Consider the following 20,421-nt stretch of genomic DNA (forward strand, 5'->3'; position numbering starts at 1 on the left):
TCCAAGCTTTCTTCTCCGTGACGATGGTCAATCAACATCGGTAATGAAGGCCTCCGCTGAGGGCCAGATGTTGGCCAATCATGATACTTCCCAGAGTGTTAGACTGGCTTGGTTATCTACTAAGGCTGTAACTTCCAGTATCGCAATTTTTTTTTATCCATGGCAAACAGAATGCAGACTCTCATTAGTCCTTTCATTACTATTATATTTCACCTTTTATTTTAACTAGACAAGTCGGTTAAGAACAAATTATTATTTTACAATGACAGCCTACCCCGGCCAAACCCTACCCCAGCCAAACCCCTAACCCGGACGAAGCTGGGCCAAGTGTGCGCCGCCGCTGTGGGACTTCCAATCACGGCCAGTTGTGATACAGCCTGGAATCGAACCAGGGTCTGTAGTGCCGCCTCTAGCACTCAGTCACAGTGCCTTAGACCACTTTATAAACCTATTGCGTGCTGTAGCTTGGAAAATACGTAAATGTGACTCTGGATGACAACATAATGATGTTTGTTTCCAACATTAGGGCTGTTTTCTTAAAGAATTAAATCCTCTGTCATGACGGGGCCCTTTTTGGGTGTATTTAGTGGTCCCCCCCGTCTCACTCTCTCTCCCACCCCAGGTTTTACAACGGTCATAAATTCCTGGTAGAAACTCTCTCTTTACTGCCATGGGGTATTGAGGGAGGGCGCCTATGGAGAACAAAGACATTCTTATTGCCAAATTTCCTAATCCCCAAAATTGGAGAATTAAACAATATTTCTATTTTTGAGAACGTGTGAATGGTCCGTGGACACTTAAAACTTCTCTAGGATAGGGGGCAGCATTCGGAATTTTGGATGAAAAGCATGCCCAAATTCAACTGCCTGCTACTCATCCCCTGGAAGATAAGATATGCGTATTATTAGTAGATTTGAATAGAAAACACTCTGAAGTTTCTAAAACTGTTTGAATCATGTCTGTGAGTATAACAGAACTTATTTAGCAGGCGAAACCCCGAGGACTAACTGTTCAGATTTAATTTAGAGGTCACACTCTTCAATGGGCTTTCATTGGGAATCCATATATCCGTATTATAGGGACCTTCTTGCAGTTCCTACCGCTTCCACTGGATGTCACCAGTCTTTAGAAATTGGTTGAGGTTTTCCTTTGAGAAATGAAGAAGTAAGACTGTTCAGAACGAGGCTCGAGTCTAGTGTACTCTTTGTTAGAGGCTCGTGACCTGAAAGCACGCTCCACATTGTTTTCCTCCGGTATTGAACACAGTATATCCCGTCTTCAATTTGATCAATTATTTATGTTAAAAAATACCTAAAGTTGTATTACAAAAGTAGTTTAAAATGTTTTGGCAAATTTTACAGGTAACTTTTGAGATATTTTGTAGCGACGTTGCGCAAGTTGGAACCGGTGTTTTTCTGGATCAAACGCGCCAAATAAATGGACATTTTGGATATATATCAATGGAACTAATCGAACAAAATGACAATTTTTGATGTTTATGGGACATATTGGAGTGCCAACAGAAGAAGATCGTCAAAGATAAGGCATGAATTATATCTTTATTTCTGCGTTTTGTGTCGCACCTGCAGGGTTGAAATACGCTTCTCTCTTTGTTTACTATGGTGCTATCCTCAGATAGCCTTTTTTGAAATCTGACATGTTGGCTGGATTCACAACACGTGTAGCTTTAATTTGGTATCTTACATGGTTGATTTGTATCGTAATTTATTTGAATATGGTGCTCTGCATTTTCACTGGCTTTCGGCCAGGTGGGACGCTACCGTTCCCCACATATCCCAGAGAGGTTAAGGACAGTCATGTCGAGTTCGTCTTGGTGGTCTTATGAAGGACAGGAAACGTTACTGTGTCTTTGGTTCCACTTCTCAATTGTGTGGTTTGCATCTGATGGTTGTATAAAATATATGATTGAATATGAAACTATTTGTGAGAAGATGTGATGCTGGCCTTCTAAATGAGATACTTGTTTAGATATAAAGTTTTAACAATTCAGTGGCCACGCCCCGGTGATCCCAGACATTACATCAGGCGTCATGGAAACGCCCTTTCTTCCACAGAATATAAAACCACTCGTGACAAAATTGAAATTTTATGCCAAAGAGACCCCCACGGTAAGCCGGATGTCTTGAATGGTTAAGAAATCTACAAACTAGAGTCAAGATAACGGGCGGGTCCCCACATTGGAATCACTCTAGAGACCAAAACATGCTGGGTGACGCTTGTGTGTGAAGTGGTTTTAAACTACAAGTCAACCAAAGGACAAGACCAGAAAACGTGGAGATCCCTTTGAAATGGCTAAGAAATCTACAAACTTACGAAAAATTATTCAGGCTGCAGCTTTTTAAATACATTAGTCTGGTATGCGCAGCCGGTTGAATGACCAAATGGTAACGCTGACGTGTCCATTATAACAAGCTACAAAACCACAAAAGACTTTAATCTCTGGCGGACAAACCAGAGACTTTCTGTCCACAATCTATCCAGGCGACGGACCGGAGACGTATCGCGGAGAGGGACAACAAAGGCACTTACACTCGTAAATATGAAAAATTGCAATTTATTTTCGAATTAGCGGCTGTTCATGTTAAAAGTATTAGCATTTCACGAGTGTCGTTATCAAATGTATTCTAGTGAATCCTCTCTGACTTTCCCGCTCTTTTCCTGTCCCCGCCCCTTTCCTTTGTCTACCAAACCGTAATATCGGTTTCATCAACTAGGGACTTTTCCCTCAGTCCGTCCCTCAGTCCGTCCCTCAGTCCGTCCCTCAGTCCGTCCCTCAGTCCGTCCCTCAGTCCTTCCCTCAGTCCATCCCTCAGTCCTTCCCTCAGTCCGTCCCTCAGTCCGTCCCTCAGTCCTTCCCTCAGTCCTTCCCTCAGTCCTTCCCTCAGTCCGTCCCTCAGTCCGTCCCTCAGTCCGTCCCTCAGTCCGTCCCTCAGTCCGTCCCTCAGTCCGTCCCTCAGTCCGTCCCTCAGTCCGTCCCTCAGTCCGTCCCTCTCTCAGTAACCAATTCTACGAGCTATTGTGTGTATTTTTGCTATTGTGTGTACACAATTTGTATATCGCTGATTCATGATCTATGCTAGGGGTTCGTACAGATATCCAAGGGTTTGCGACATTCAGAATATGACTGAGGTTATATGATATTAATAGAAGACCGTAATCGATAAGATGTGAAAATATCTGTAGAGTTATTTTGGGAAATTGACACCATAAAACATGTTTCCGTGATGCCCACCGACTACTCTTCTGTGATTCGTTGAATAATTATACATAAATTATGTTAGAATTAATATTATAATGATCTATTATACAGAATTGATTTGATAATATACGCGCTTCACATTTTAACGATAGTCAACGCTACGCCACCTCCACTGAGGTCAGGAGATACTGTGGATGTGCTGGCCTGCCCGGTGTGTTAGGCTGCTTTGATCCAGTTAGCAACCTCTCTTAATTAATCTCCTTTTTCTAAGCTCCCTGACTATCCGGATTCATCCGGCAACGAGACGTCAGTCATTTTTAATGATGATGGTGGATGAACACGAAGTTACTACTGATCCCCCAAAGGAAGTCATTATGTTTACCAGAGTGCTAGGCTGGTTTGTGATTGGCTTATGTCGATGTTAGCTTCCTTTCTCAATGTCCAATCCACCTTTACCGAGTTCTTTTAGCGTCACTGGTGACAACTTTATCCGGAATCATTAGATAGAATCGTTAGATTCCTTTCAGCCCTGCGTCTATGTCTCCCTGGTAACGTCACCTCCTACGTGCGAATTTGATGAATGAAACAAACAGCTCTTAAAATACCCCAAATTTAAAAACAAAACAATTGTTTTGTTATGCCTAGTCTTTCAACCTGAAATGATGTTTACTGCTGTTTGCATAGCGGTAGACAGCTGGGCCTTCTCTGAGCTGGCGTGCGTCTGTGGTGTATGTAGGCCCCTGAGCTGAGTCATAAAGGAAACTGGGCACCCCACTATCAAATTGGATGTTTGAAATCACCATCACCCACTAATGAATGTCATTTTTTTGTTGTTGTTGATGATTAAAATCTAGTAATGATGGTGAAGCTGAACAATCTAAATCTAATGTAACCAGATGAGAGTTATCTCCGGTGGTAGCTTAGGCTACTTCTATTTCGGTTTAAAACCCCATTTTCAGCAGCGCATTTTGATAAACATTTGACAAGTAAATCACAAGTTGTTGTTACTCAACTACACTGAACAAAAATATAAACGCAACAAATTCAACTATTTTTTTTTAATTTTTTTACTGCGTTTAAAAGTTCATACAAGAAAATCCGTCAATTGAAATTAATGTATTAGGCCCGAATCTATGGATTTCGCTTGACTGGGAATACAGATATGCATCTGTTGGTCTCAGATACCTTAGGAGTGGACCTTAGGAGTGGACCTTAGGAGTGGTCCTGAGGAGTGGACCTTAGGAGTGGACCTTAGGAGTGGTCCTGAGGAGTGGTCCTGAGGAGTGGACCTTAGGTGGACCTTAGGAGTGGACCTTAGGAGTGGACCTTAGGAGTGGACCTTAGGAGTGGTCCTGAGTGGTCCTTAGGAGTGGACCTTAGGAGTGGTCCTGAGGAGTGGTCCTGAGGAGGACCTTAGGAGTGGTCCTGAGGGTCCTTAGGTCCTGAGGAGTGGTCCTGGTCCTTAGGAGTGGTCCTGAGTGGTCCTTAGGAGTGGTCCTGAGTGGTCCTTAGGAGTGGTCCTGAGGAGTGGTCCTGAGGAGTGGACCTTAGGAGTGGACCTGAGTGGACCTGAGGTCCTGAGGGACCTTAGGAGTGGACCTTAGGAGTGGACCTTAGGAGTGGACCTTAGGAGTGGACCTTAGGAGTGGTCCTGGAGTGGACCTTAGGAGTGGACCTGAGGAGTGGACCTTAGGAGTGGACCTGAGGAGTGGATCAGAACCAGTTCTGCTGTCTGACCACCACTTTGCCTCATGCAGCGTGACACATCTCCTTCACATAGAGTTGATCACACTTGATTGTGGCCTGTGGAAGAGAGGGGGCTGAAGGTAGAAGAGGAGGGAGGAAGAGAGGGGGCTGAAGGTAGAAGAGGAGGGAGGAAGAGAGGGGGCTGCTGAAGGTAGAAGAGGAGGGAGGAAGAGAGGGGGCTGAAGGTAGAAGAGGAGGGAGGAAGAGAGGGGCTGCTGGGTATATTGAAGGTAGAAGAGGAGGGAGGAAGAGAGGGGGCGGGAACTGAAGGTAGCATGCTCATATTGGCGGGTGACATGTCTGGTGAGTATCCAGGCCATGGAAGAACATTTTCAACTTCCAGGAATTGTGTACAGATCCTTGCGACATGGGGACGTGCGTTATCGTGCTGAAACGTGAGGGGATGGCGGCGGTACGACAATGGGCCTCAGGATCTCGTCACGGCATCTCTGTGCATTCAAATGGCCCTTGATTAAATTGCAATTGTGTTTTGTTGTTTGTAGCGTATGCCTACCCCATACCATAACCCCACCGCCACCATGGGGCACTCTGTTCACAATGTTGACGTCAGAAAACTGCTCACCCCACACAACGCCATATACGCTGTCTGGCATCTGTAGTTGAAACCGGCATTCGTCTGTGAAGAGCACACTTCCGGCGTGCCAGTGACCATCAAAGTTGAGCATTTGAATTCGGTTACGACACCAAACTGCAGTCAGTTCAAGACCCCGGTGAGGACGACGAGCACACAGGCTTCCCTTAGATGGATTCTGACCGTTTGTACAGAAATTCTTTGTTTGTGCAAAACTACAGTTTCATCAGCTGTCCCGATGGCTGGTCTCAGACTTCCCGCAGGGGAAGAAGCCTGATGTGGAGGTCCTGGGCTGGTGTGGTTACACATGATCTGTGGTTGTGGAGGTCCTGCGCTGGTCTGCGGCTGTGAGACCGGTTGGCCGTACTACCAAATTCTCTAAAACGACATTGGATGCGGCTTGTAGTAGAGAAATGAACATTCAATTCTATTACAACAGCTCTGCTGCACATTCCTGCAGTCAGCGTGCCAATTGCACGCTCCCTCAACTTGAGACATCTATGGCATTGTGTTGTTGTGACTAAACGGTACATTTTAAAGTGGCCTTTTAAGGTCCCCAGCACAAGGTGCACCTGTCTAATGATCATGCTGTTTAATCAGCTTCTTGATATGTCACATATTTAGCTGTGCGCAGTTTGAACAAGCTACTGATACAAAAGACGATGAGAGGTATTGGTTTTTTTTTTTTGAAGATGGAAAGAAAATAATTTTAGCCGCCCCCCAAAAAAAGAAAATTGGTGAACCTGCAACTTGTTAATGTTTTAAATGTATTTTCAGACTGATATGTGCTACATTTTGGATCCGTTTCGCGGTCCCACTGACCGATGCACTCGTATCTTTAAACATCCGGGAACCTATGCGTATCGGTGAATCGTTAATAGATAGATGGGTACTTTATTCATTAAGTGATCGATGACGTCTTATGACTAGAGTCGATTTGGTGAGGATGGTCGATGAACAGCTCCATTGGGGTTAGTGGGTTCACTCAAGGCCAGTGTTGGCCAACCATGATGTTTACCAAAGTGTTGGGCTGTATTACAGTCAACACCAGACTGTTTGTAATGCGTCATCACGCACATGTTGAATTTTGTCCACCCACTCCAGATGCAATCAGGACACGCAGGTTGAAATATATGAAAAAAAAAACTCTGAACCAACTATTAATTTGGGACAAGTCGAAAAGCATTTAACATTTATGGCAATTTAGCTAGCTAGCTGTTGCTAACTAATCTGTCCTGGGATATAAACATTGGGTTGTTATTTTACCTGAAATGCACCAGGTCCTCTACTCTGACAATAATCCACAGATAAAACGGTTAGTTTGTTTCTCTCTTCCTTCGGCTTCTTCTTCTTTGGACTTTATATGGTGGTTGGCAACCAACTTTAAGGTTCATTACCACCACCAACTGGACTGGAGTGTGGACCTCAGTTCATCTTCCAATCACCACGTGGGTATGTGCTCCTAAAAACCAATGAGATTGGAGAGGCGGGACTGGCAGCGCGTCAAGCGCCACAAATACAACCAAGTTCTATTTTAGTGCCTGGCTACACAGACCCCAGGTTAACCCAGGTCAGACCAGGTCAGACCAGGTCTCGGTTAGGGTTCAACTAGGGACAAGCTTAGTTCTCACCCTCTTTCTCCTCCCTTTAAATATCTCTCTCTCTTGTTTCTTTCCTCGTTCCTTATCTTCTTCCTGATGTCCTTGTCACTCATCTTCCTCTTCCCTCTTTTATATATTTCCCTCTTCTACCTTCAGCCCCCTCTCTTCTTCCCTCTTCTACCTTCAGCCCCCTCTCTTCCTCCCTCCTCTCTTCCTCCCTCCTCTCTTCCTCCCTCCTACCTTCAGCCCCCACTCTTCCTACCTTCAGCCCCCTCTTCCTCCCTCCTCTTCTTCCTTCAGCCTCCTCTCTTCCTCCCTCCTCTTCTACCTTCAGCCTCCTCTCTTCCTCCCTCCTCTTCTACCTTCAGCCCCCCTCTCTTCCTCCTCCCTCCTACCTTCAGCCCCTCTCTTTCTCCCTCCTCTTCTACCTTCAGCCCCCTCTCTTCCTACCTTTCAGCCCCCCCCTCTCTTCCTACCTTCAGCCCCCTCTCTCTTCCTACCTTCAGCCCCTCTCTTCCTACCTTCAGCCCCCTCTTCCTACCTTCAGCCCCCTCTCTTCCTACCTTCAGCCCCCTCTCTTCCTACCTTCAGCCCCCTCTCTCTTCCTACCTTCAGCCCCCCTCTCTTCCTACCTTTCCTACCTTCAGCCCCTCTCTCCCTCCTCTCTTCCGCTCTTCTCTTCCTCCCTCCTACCTTCAGCCCCCTCTTCCTACCTTCAGCCCCCTCTTCCTCTCCTACCTTCAGCCCCTCTCTTCAGCTCCTACCTTCCCCCCCCCCACTCTTCCTACCTTCAGCCCCCTCTCTTCCTACCTTCAGCCCCCTCCCTCTTTCCTACCTTCAGCCCCCTCTTCCCTCCTCTTCTACCTCCTCTCTTCCACTCTTCTCTTCCTCCCCTCCTACCTTTAGCCCCCCCTCTCTTCCTACCTTTAGCCCCCTCTCTTCCTACCTTTAGCCCCCTCTTCTTCCTACCTTTTCCTAGCCCCCCCTCTCTTCCTACCTTTAGCCCCCTCTCTTCCTACCTTTAGCCCCCTCTCTTCCTACCTTCAGCCCCCTCTTCCTACCTTCAGCCCCCTCTCTTCCTACCTTCAGCCCCCTCTCTTCCTTCCTTTCAGCCCCCTCTTCCTCCCTCCTACCTTCAGCCCCCTCTCTTCCTACCTTCAGCCCCCTTCTCCCTCCTCTTCTCCTCTCTTCCGCTCTTCTCTTCCTCCCTCCTACCTTTAGCCCCCTCTCTTCCTACCTTTAGCCCCCTCTCTTCCCTCCTACCTTCAGCCCCCTCTTCCTTCTCCCTCCTCTCTTCCTCCCTCCTACCTTTAGCCCCCTCTTCCTCCTCCCTCCTTCAGCCCCCTTCCTACCTTTAGCCCCCTCTTCGTCCCCTCCTTCCCCTTCTCTTCCTCCCTCCTACCTTTAGCCCCCTCTCGTCCTCCCTCCTCTCTTCCGCTCTTCTCTTCCTCCCTCCTACCTTTAGCCCCCTCTCGTCCTCCCTCCTCTCTTCCTCCCTCTTCTCTCTCTTACTCACACACACCACACACATGTGAGAGACAGATGACTCTGGGCCATTTGTTGTAACAGGTGTGCTACTGTTTCTCCACACACGCACACGCAAACAAACCACTTAAGTCACCAAACAAGGACACACACACACACACACACATACACACACACACACAGCAGCTGTCAGATGTGGTTCAGTCTTTGATACGTCCCTTGTGTTGGAGTGGAACTGATACCCCTCTGAGACAGACGTGGAGGGTGATAGTGTGTGTGCCCCAGGGTAAGGTACCCCTCTCTTTGTCCCTCCCTCCCTCATCCCCCTTTCACAGCAGTCAGGCAGAGTAAGATTTCAGGCAGATTGTAAAACAGTCATCTGGCAACCAGAGAGAGAATACAATACAACTACATAGGGTGTGCTGTACATATCCCAGGTGCTCTGCTCCTCCCACCTGCTGTCTGTTCTGTTGCGAGAGCAACATAAACAGCAACTTTAAACACAACACAAACCGTCTCTAAAGGCAAACCTGAGTCTGATTTTAACAGTTGGCAAGCAGGGAAGTGAGCTACAGTGGCACCTGTCAGCGAACACATTGTTTAGAGACAGGTGTGGGCATAGGAGACGCCCGTAGAGTACTTCAGTAGAGAAAAGAGAGACGTTTTGGTCGTGATAAGGTAACCGTTTGCTTCTCCCATAACACAAGTTGTTATGGTATCACCATAATGTGACGTGTTCAATAGTTGCACAGTGACTGGTCAGAACGACACGGGGGGGGGGGCAGTAGGTCACTAAAGAAAGGAGGTATTGGTTATTAAAAGGTATGTCCACCATTGTTGTTCCCCAAACACTGCTGTTGAATAGACGATTGCTTTCGTTGTAAAGGAATGCAGTTTGGCAAATGTTGATGACTTCTGTGCCTCTATTAAAAACATCCTTTATATGAGTACTTAAAATAGATTGATTTATTTTTATATGATATAGAGAGACTCTCTCCCAGTCTGACAGAAAACAATGACAATATATATCATGTAAAGGTAGTTTGACTGTCATTTCCACCAGAAACCGTAGGTGTGTGTGTGTGTGTGTGTGTGTGTGGGCGATTTAAACCATAATTAAGGTTAAGGTGATCGGCCCGACCCACCCCCCCGCGGTTAAGGTGATCGGCCCGACCCACCCCCCCGCGGTTAAGGTGATCGGAGCAGCTGGACTAACTGTGTCTCTGCTAGCGCTAGGCATCTGTCTCTGCTAGCGCTAGGCGTCTGTCTCTGCTAGCGCTAGGCGTCTGTCTCTGCTAGCGCTAGGCGTCTGTCTCTGCTAGCGCTAGGCGCTCTGTCTCTGTCTCTGCTAGCGCTAGGCGTCTGTCTCTGCTAGCGCTGTCTCTGCTAGGCGGCGTCTGTCTCTGCTAGCGCTAGGCGTCTGTCTCTGCTAGCGCTAGGCGCTGTCTCTGCTAGCGCTCTGCTAGCGTCTGTCTCTGCTAGCGCTAGCGCTCTGTCTCTGCTAGCGCTAGCGTCTGTCTCTGCTAGCGCTCGTCTGTCTCTGCTAGCGCTCGTCTGTCTCTGCTAGCGCTAGGCGTAGCGCTAGGCGTCTGTCTCTGCTAGCGCTAGGCGTGCTGTCTCTGCTAGCGCTAGGCGTCTGTCTCTGCTAGCGCTAGGCGTCGCTAGGCGTCGGTCTCTGCTACGCTGGCGTCTCTGCTAGGCGGTCTCTGCTACGGCTAGTCTGTCTCTGCTAGCGCTAGGCGTCTGTCTCTGCTAGCGCTAGGCGTCTGTCTCTGCTACGCGCTAGGCGTCTCTCTGCTAGCGCTAGGCGTCTGTCTCTGCTACGCGCTAGGCGTCGGTCTCTGCTAGCGCTAGGCGTCTGTCTCTGCTAGCGCTAGGCGTCTGTCTCTGCTAGCGCTAGGCGTCTGTCTCTGCTAGCGCTAGGCGTCTGTCTCTGCTAGCGCTAGGCGTCTGTCTCTGCTAGCGCTAGGCGTCTGTCTCTGCTAGCGCTAGGCGTCTGTCTCTGCTAGCGCTAGCGCTCTGCTAGGCTAGGCGTCTGTCTCTGCTAGCGCTCTGCTAGGCGTCTGTCTCTGCTAGCGCTAGGCGTCTGTCTCTGCTAGCGCTAGGCGTCTGTCTCTGCTAGCGCTAGGCGCTAGCTGCGTCTGTCTCTGCTAGCGCTGCTAGCGCTAGGCGTCTGTCTCTGCTAGCGCTAGGCGTCTGTCTCTGCTAGCGCTAGGCGTCTGTCTCTGCTAGCGCGCTAGGCGTCTGTCTCTGCTAGCGCTAGGCGTCTGTCTCTGCTAGCGCTAGGCGTCGGTCTCTGTCTCTCGGTCTCTGCTAGCGCTAGGCGTCTGTCTCTGCTACGCTAGGCGCTCTCTGCTAGCGCTAGGCGTCTGTCTCTGCTACTAGGCGTCGGTCTCTGCTAGCGCTAGGCGTCTGTCTCTGCTAGCGCTAGGCGTCTGTCTCTGCTAGCGCTAGGCGTCTGTCTCTCGCTCTGCTAGCGCTAGGCGTCTGTCTCTGCTAGCGCTAGGCGTCGGTCTCTGCTAGCGCTAGGCGTCGGTCTCTGCTAGGCTGTCTCTCTGCTACGCTAGGCGCTCTCTGCTAGGCGTCGGTCTCTGCTACGCGCTAGGCGTCGGTCTCTGCTCTGCTAGCTAGGCGTCGGTCTCTGCTAGGCGTCTCTGCTAGGTCTCTGCTAGGCGTCGGTCTCTGCTAGGCGTCGGTCTCTGCTAGGCGTCGGTCTCTGCAGCCGTATATATTCCATCCCGGTCTCCATATTCTGCACATCGGTCTCTGCTATGGCTCTCTCTGAACAAACTTTCCCACTCCATTTGACTCTTTGGCAAACTGACTCTTTGCAAACTGGAATCCATATATCCTGAGGCTGCATTCATTGTAGCTGGGGATTTTAACAAGGCTAATCTGAAAACAAGACTCCCTAAATTGTATCAGCATATCGATTGCGCAACCAGGGCTGGAAAAACCTTGGATCATTGCTATTCTAAGGCCCTGCCCCGCTCTCCTTTCGGAAAAGCTGACCACGACTCCATTTTGTTGATCCCTGCATATAGACAGAAACTAAAACAAGAAGCTCCCACGCTGAGGTCTGTTCAACGCTGGTCCGACCAATCTGATTCCACACTCCAAGACTGCTTCCATCACGTGGACTAGGATATGTTCCGTATTGCATCAAACAACAACATTGACGAATACGCTGATTCGGTGAGCGAGTTCATTAGAACGTGCGTTGAAGATGTCGTTCCCATAGCAACGATTAAAAACATTCCCAAACCAGAAACCGTGGATTGATGGCAGCATTCGCATGAAACTGAAAGCGCGAACCACTGCTTTTAATCAGGGCAAGGTGTCTGGTAACATGACCGAATACAAACAGTGTAGCTATTCCCTCCGCAAGGCAATCAAACAAGCTAAGCGTCAGTATAGAGACAAAGTAGAATCTCAATTCAACGGCTCAGACACGAGGTATGTGGCAGGGTCTACAGTCAATCACGGATTACAAAAAGAAAACCAGCCCCGTCACAGACCAGGATGTCTTGCTCCCAGGCAGACTAAATAACTTTTTTGCCCGCTTTGAGGACAATACAGTGCCACTGACACGGCCTGCAACTAAAACATGCAGACTCTCCTTCACTGCAGCCGACGTGAGGAAAACATTTAAACGTGTTAACCCTCGCAAGGCTGCAGGCCCAGACGGCATCCCCATCCATGCCAGCCAGCTGGCTGTTTTTACGGACATATTCAATCAATCCCTATCCCAGTCTGTTGTTCCCACATGCTTCAAGAGGGCCACCATTGTTCCTGTTCCCAAGAAAGCTAAGGTAACTGAGCTAAATGACTACCGCCCGTAGCACTCACTTCCGTCATCATGAAGTGCTTTGAGAGACTAGTCAAGGACCATATCACCTCCACCCTACCTGACACCCTAGACCCACTCCAATTTGCTTACCGCCCAAATAGGTCCACAGACGATGCAATCTCAACCACACTGCACACTGCCCTAACCCATCTGGACAAGAGGAATACCTATGTGAGAATGCTGTTCATCAACTACAGCTCGGCATTTAACACCATAGTGCCCTCCAAGCATCAGCTCGAGACCCTGGGTCTCGACCCCGCCCTGTGCAACTGGGTACTGGACTTCCTGACGGGCCGCCCCCAGGTGGTGAGGGTAGGCAACAACATCTCTACCCCGCTGATCCTGAACACTGGGGCCCCACAAGGGTGCGTTCTGAGCCCTCTCCTGTACTCCCTGTTCACCCACGACTGCGTGGCCACGCACGCCTCCAACTCAATCATCAAGTTTGCGGACGACACAACAGTGGTAGGCTTGATTACCAACAACGACGAGACGGCCTACAGGGAGGAGGTGAGGGCCCTCGGAGTGTGGTGTCAGGAAAATAACCTCACACTCAACGTCAACAAAACTAAGGAGATGATTGTGGACTTCAGGAATCAGCAGAGGGAACACCCCCCTATCCACATTGATAGAACAGTAGAGGAGAGGGTAGTAAGTTTTAAGTTCCTCGGCGTAACACATCACAGACAAACTGAATTGGTCCACCCACACAGACAGCATCGTAAAGAAGGCGCAGCAGCGCCTCTTCAACCTCAGGAGGCTGAAGAAATTTGGCTTGTCACCAAAAGCACTCACAAACTTCTACAGATGCACAATCGAGAGCATCCTGTTGGGCTGTATCACCGCCTGGTACGGCAACTGCTCCGCCCACAACTGTAAGGCTCTCCAGAGGGTAGTGAGGTCTGCACAACGCATCACCGGGGGCAAACTACCTGCCCTCCAGGACACCTACACCACCCGATGCTACCGGAAGGCCATAAAGATCATCAAGGACAACAACCACCCGAGCCACTGCCTGTTCACCCCGCTATCATCCAGAAGGCGAGGTCAGTACAGGTGCATCAAAGCTGGGACCGAGAGACTGAAAAACAGCTTCTATCTCAAGGCCATCAGACTGTTAAACAGCCACCACTAACATTGAGTGGCTGCTGCCAACACACTGACTCAACTCCAGCCACTTTAATAATGGGAATTGATGGGAAATGATGTAAAATATATCACTAGCCACATTAAACAATGCTACCTAATATAATGTTTACATACCCTACATTATTCATCTCATATGTATACGTATATACTGTACTATATCATCTACTGCATCTTTATGTAATACATGTATCACTAGCCACTTTAACTATGTCACTTTGTTTACATACTCATCTCATATGTATATACTGTACTCAATACCATCTACTGTATCTTGCCTATGCTGCTCTGTACCATCACTCATTCATATATCCTTATGTACATATTATTTATCCCTTTACACTTGTGTCTATAAGGTAGTAGTTTTGGAATTGTTAGCTAGATTACTTGTTGGTTATTACTGCATTGTCGGAACTAGAAGCACAAGCATTTCGCTACACTTGCATTAACATCTGCTAACCATGTGTATGTGACCAATAACATCTGCTAACCATGTGTATGTGACCAATAACATCTGCTAACCATGTGTATGTGACCAATAACATCTGCTAACCATGTGTATGTGACCAATAACATCTGCTAACCATGTGTATGTGACCAATAACATCTGCTAACCATGTGTATGTGACCAATAACATCTGCTAACCATGTGTATGTGACAAATACAATTTGATTTGATTTGCTACGCGCTAGGTATCGGTCTCTGCTAGTGCTAGGTATCGGTCTCTGCTAGTGCTAGGTATCGGTCTCTGCTAGTGCTAGGTATCGGTCTCTGCTAGTGCTAGGTATCGGTCTCTGCTAGTGCTAGGTATCGGTCTCTGCCAGCGCTAGGTATCGGTCTCTGCCAGCGCTAGGTATCGGTCTCTGCCAGCGCTAGGTATCGGTCTCTGCCAGCGCTAGGTATCGGTCTCTGCCAGCGCTAGGTATCGGTCTCTGCTAGCGCTAGGTATCGGTCTCTGCTAGCGCTAGGTATCGGTCTCTGCTAGCGCTAGGTATCGGTCTCTGCTAGCGCTAGGTATCGGTCTCTGCTAGGTATCGGTCTCTGCTAGGTATCGGTCTCTGCTAGCGCTAGGTATCTCTGTGTATCTTCTATCCATTCAATTTTGTAAGGAGCTGGAGAGTATTCAGTAATGGGTTATGGCTCTCACTGCTCGACAGATAGAGATGGAGGGAGAGAGAGTTGTATTATGGAGCCAGTGTGAGTCAGCAGATTGACACAGCTCTAGGGTGTGGCTGCTGCACTCACTCACACCACCACTGGACTGGAATAACGTAGAGCCACAATGGCATCCGGTCAGAGCTGCAGTGGCATGCAGACTGTTGTGCTAATACATTTAGAGATGGAAACTGAGCTCATATGATTGACACTCAATGAAACCACACTGCCTCCCCCTCTTTCTGTAGCATGCTCTTGTTCACTCTCATCAATGATTTAGAAGGAGAAATAAGGCAGAAACTCCCTCTAGCCCATCCAATGCTTTTAAATCCATCCATAGTAGCAGGCAAGACATGTCTCTCCCTCTCTGTCGTCGGGGGCCAGGTGACGCTTTTGAATCATTCAGGGGTAGTGTACAAGTGTACACTTCATGTAGAAGGGTATAGAATCCGATCACAACCAATGTCTCTGTCTTCAGGACCAGGGGACAATGTCTCAACAGGCTTCATGTCTCTGTCCAGCAGCACCATGAGACCCTCTGTGTCTTCTCTTTATCTCTGTCTTCAGGACCAGGGGACAACGTCCCTGCGGTGTATGGTCTGGATGTGACTGACGTGTCACAGTGGGAGGAGACTGTCCTAAACCCAGCCCTTCTCATACTGGATAGTCTTACTAAGGTGGAAACACTCTTTCAGTCTTTAGTCCTGATTTGTTTTGTGTCTTCTGTCAAATGTTCTGTAATGTTTGTTGAGATGGCTGAAAGAGCTTAAAATAAAGTTTGTTTTGATTTTGCTCACTTTCTCTTTAACTCCGCCCCCAGGGGGAGCGACCTACCGTTGAGCCAATGAGAGTGGAGGGGGCGGGGAAGAGGAACAAGCGAAGCCGTCACACCTGTGAGCTGTGTGACAAGGTGATCATTGGAGATCTGGAGTGGACAGGTGGGCAAGTGTTACGGCAACGTTCTTCCAACGTTTTGGGTTGGCATGACTGACCCTCTGTATACAATAGGAACAACTATGACTTGTCTGTGTTTCTGAGAAGGTTACATATAGGCATTCCTCGTGAGTCGGCGTTCAACGTCTTTGGAGTGACGTGCACCAAACTTTAATGTTCATGGTTATCAAACGTTGAACTCACTGATTTGAAACCTGTCCGTCTTTCTCTGTTGTCTCCAGCCCATCTCAAGTCTAAAAAACACCACTATCATGTGAGGAAAAGGAGGAAGTCCGAGCCCGAACCTGAACGAGCCAGCGACCAGCCCCAGGGGACTACTCCACCTCCCACCCCTATTACAGTTGGCCCTACCTTGGGTAACTCCACTACTCTAGCCCCTGGCTCAGCTGAGACCTGTGGAGAATCAGAGTCCCCAGGTACCAGTTCTACTGAGAAAGAAGCCCCAGTTCTATAGCAGAAGAGGTAGTATGCTTCACTATAAGACCCTATGATCAGTATTGCGGGTGGGACAGGAAGCAGTCTTTTTGGCCTCAGCTTGTCGGATTGACTCCTATTAAATCAGAAAGATAAAAAAGGAACAATCAAAGACACTTAAAAAGTAAATAAAAATAATGGATTATCTGAGGACAACACAGAGACCAGGGATAAGTCGGTCTCTTGACGACATCACCGCTATGACATCATCACTCGTGTCTATGACTTCATCGTTGTTTGACTCATGGATTTGGTCGGTTTGGTTCCTTGGATTCTGAAGTGAGGTTGAATTGTGACCGAACTCTCAAATGGAATGACAGTTGATGTTTTACAGCAGAGTTCAATAAGACCCACCGTCTCTGTCCTTGTCAGGTAACCTGTCTAGTCTATGGCAACTGCTGTGTTTGTAACGAGATGTACGTGTGTCTGCATTGTAATTATTATAATTAAAGATAAAAAAAATTTTTATATGACTTCAGTTGTGTTTGAATGACCAGACAAGCATGACATCATTTAATAGTTTTGTTATGAGTGAAGTGGGATTTGTACCTTCAGTGGGACATCTTAGGAGTTTAAAGTACTGTGTTTTCACTGATTCTAGCCACTGTTATTATGCTGAACCAAAACTATCAACGCAACAATGTCAACCATTTTACTGAGTTACAGATCAAAAATGGAAATCAGTCAAATTGAAATGAAATTCATTGGGTCCTAATCTATGGATTTCATATCCCTGCGAATACAGACATGCAGAAGTAAGGACGCGGATCAGAAAACCAGTCAGTTTCTGGTGTGACCATCATTTGCCTCGAGCGACCCATGTTCTTCACAATGGTTCTTCACATAGATCAGGCTGCTGATTGTCGTCCCGCTCTTCAATGGCTGTGAAAAGGTGCTGGATATTGGCGGAAACTGGAACACGCTGTCGATCCAGAGCATCCCAAACATGATCAATGGGTGACATGTCTGATCAGTATACAGGCCAATGAAAGAACTGGGACATTTTCAACTCCCAGAAATTGGCCACAGATCCTTGCGACATGGGGCTGTGCTTTATCATGCTGTGGAACATGAGGTGATGGCAGTGGATGAATGGGCACGATAATGGGCCTCGGGATCTCGTCACTATCTCTGTGTATTCAATTTGGCATCGATAAAATGCAATTGTGTCCGTTTCCCATAGCATAATCCCACCGTCACCATGGGGCACTCTGTTCACAACGTTGACCTCAGCCAACCGCTCGCCTACACGACTCCGAACACGTGGTCTGTGTTGGTGAGGCCGGTTGGATGAACTGTAAAATTCTCTAAAACGATGTTGGAAGCGGCTTATGGTAGAGAACTGAACATTCAATAACCTGGTAACGGCTCTTGTTCCTGCAGTCAGCATGCCAATTGCCAATTGCTCCCATCTGTGGCATTGTGTTGTGACCAAACTGCACATTTTATTGTCCCCAGCACAAGGTGCACTTGTGTAATGAGTTACAGTTCATCAGCTTCTTGATATGTCACTTCCTGTCAGGTGGATGGATTATATTGGCTTTCATAAGTAAACAATGCTCACACCCAAGTGAACAGACATTGGTTGGAGAGGGACACGCCCTTCTCTTCTTCAGTATAAAAGCCCCCATGACCCAATTCACGTCAGACAAAGCAAACCCCAGCGTGAGCTGTGGTTGCGAATGGTTGAAAATGTGTTATTTCATAGTGTTGATGTCTTCACTATAATTCTACAAAGTAGATAATAGTAAAAAAATAAAGACAAATCTTTGAATGAGTAGGTGTTCAAAAACTTTTAAAACTTTTTTTGTGTGGTGGGGTCTATTAAGATATACGGAAATTGTTTTAAGTAGCACATTTTGATTTTGAATTTTAAGACCCCTTGAAGTATCAAAAAATATATATTTAAAAAATATTTCATGAAAGTTGTATTTGATCTTATTGTTATTAGCCAAATGCACTGAATTACAGATTCATGGAACAACAGATAAAATATGTCTGTCTTTATATATCTGAGAAAGATCAGGAAAGGTTACTTTTTTGTTTAACACGTATTTAACCCCTTATTATAGGAGAAATGCCCACTAGCAGGGATGTAAACATATTTGTGCACATAACTTGAGAGAAATACGTTGTTGTTTTTTTGTGAGTGTGGAACATTTCTGGGATCTTTTATTTCAGCTCATGAAACCTGGGACCAACGCTTTACATGTTGCGTTTATATTTATTTTTCAGTGTAGTTCTCTCTCTCTCTCTCTCCCTTGCCCTGCCTCTCTCTTGGTCTCTTTCCCTCTCTCTCTCTCCGTCTCGGTCTCTTTCCCTCTCCTCTGACATTTCCTGTCATTCTCCCAACGTTTCCATTTTTCTCCTTGTTTATTTATATCTCCTCTCATGTTTGAAAAAAAAATATTCCATCACCCCCTCTTCTTACACTCTCCACTATCCCTCTCTCTCTTTTTAACCATCCCTGTAGTTTTCTCCATACTGTCCAGTATTCAGTAGTTTATCCATAACCTCAGTCACTGACCTCATCCCAATGCTAAATATACATCTAGACAAAATAACTGGAAGGGATTGTGTGTGTATCTGGGTCAGATCTACACTGATGCCAAAGGTCACTGGCCCCATCTCTCTCTCTACAACTCTCTCTCTCTCTACATCTCTCTCTCTCTCTACATCTCTCTCTCTCTCTACATCTCTCTCTCTCTCTACATCTCTCATCTCTCTCTCTCATCTCTCTCTACATCTCTCATCTCTCTCTCTCTCTACATCTCTCATCTCTCTCTCTCATCTCTACATCTCTCTCTCTCTCTCTACATCTCTCTCTCTCTCTCTCATCTCTCTCTCTCTCTACATCTCTCTCTCTCTACATCTCTCTCTCTCTCTACATCTCTCTCTCTCTCTACATCTCTCTCTCATCTCATCTCTCTCATCTCTCTCTCTCTCTCTCTCATCTCTCTCTCTCTCTCTCTCATCTCTCAATTCAATTCAAGGGCTTTATTGGCATGGGAAACATGTGTTAACATTGCCAAAGCAAGTGAGGTAGATAATATGTAAAGTGAATATATAAAGTGAAATAAACAATTTAAATTAACAGTAAACATTACACATACAGAAGTTTCAAAACAATAAAGACATTACAAATGTCATATATATATATATATACAGTGTTTTAACAATGTACAAATGGTAAAGGACACAAGAGAAAATAAATAAGCATAAATATGGGTTGTATTTACAATGGTGCGTGTTCTTCACTGGTTGCCCTTTTCTCGTGGCAACAGGTCACAAATCTTGCTGCTGTGATGGAACACTGTGGAATTTCAATTTGGGAGTTTATCAAAATAGGATTTGCTTTTGAAATTCTTTGTGGATCTGTGTAATCTGAGGGAAATATGTCTCTCTAATATGGTCATACATTGGGCAGGAGGTTAGGAAGTGCAGCTCAGTTTCCACCTCATTTTGTGGGCAGTGAGCACATAGCCTGTCTTCTCTTGAGAGCCATGTCTGCCTACGGCGGCCTTTCTCAATAGCAAGGCTATGCTCGCTGAGTCTGTACATAGTCAAAGCTTTCCTTAAGTTTGGGTCAGTCACAGTGGTCAGGTATTCTGCCACTGTGTACTCTCTGTGTAGGGCCAAATAGCATTCTAGTTTGCTCTGTTTTTTTGTTAATTCTTTCCAATGTGTCAAGTAATTATCTTTTTGTTTTCTCATGATTTGGTTGGGTCAAATTGGGTCTCTCTACCTCTCTCTCTTGCTCTACATCTCTCTCTCTCAATCTCTCTCCTTCTCTCTTTCTCTTAACATCTCTTTCTCTCCATCAGCTGTGTGTTGTCTGTGTCTCTGCTAGCTAACTACAGTTGTGGCCAAAGGTTTTGAGAATGGCACAAATATTAATTTCCACAAAGTTTGCTGCTTCAGTGTCTTTAGATATTTTTGTCAGATGTTACTATGGAATACTGAAGTATAATTATAAGCATTTCATAAGTGTCAAAGGCCCAATCTTGCATAATCAATCAATGCCTGTCAGAATTTGTGGGGTTTTGTTTGTCCACCCGCCTCTTGAGGATTGACCACAAATTCTCAATGGGATTAAGGTCTGGGGAGTTTCCTGGCCATGGACCCAAAATCTCATGAATGGTCTCAGGATGCTTTACTGTTGGCATGACACAGGACTGATGGTAGCGCTCACCTTGT

The 20,421-nt window shown here is 46.8% G+C and overlaps 1 protein-coding gene across 2 annotated transcripts in view; it reads left to right on the forward strand.

Annotated features, from left to right (window-relative positions):
* The window catches only part of trit1 (tRNA isopentenyltransferase 1), a 75,823-nt gene extending 59,126 nt beyond the window's left edge, over nt 1–16,697 (forward strand). For both annotated transcript variants that reach the window (XM_042295086.1, XM_042295087.1), the window contains 3 exons: nt 15,364–15,473; nt 15,617–15,734; nt 15,972–16,697. In XM_042295086.1, coding sequence (XP_042151020.1) covers nt 15,364–15,473; nt 15,617–15,734; nt 15,972–16,204 — 461 coding nt within the window. In that variant the 3' untranslated portion in view covers nt 16,205–16,697. The remainder of the gene's footprint in view (nt 1–15,363; nt 15,474–15,616; nt 15,735–15,971) is intronic.
* Nucleotides 16,698–20,421: the final 3,724 nt, after the last annotated feature.

Source organism: Oncorhynchus tshawytscha, linkage group LG13 (assembly GCF_018296145.1).
Source record: "Oncorhynchus tshawytscha isolate Ot180627B linkage group LG13, Otsh_v2.0, whole genome shotgun sequence".
Classification (NCBI taxonomy): domain Eukaryota; kingdom Metazoa; phylum Chordata; class Actinopteri; order Salmoniformes; family Salmonidae; genus Oncorhynchus; species Oncorhynchus tshawytscha.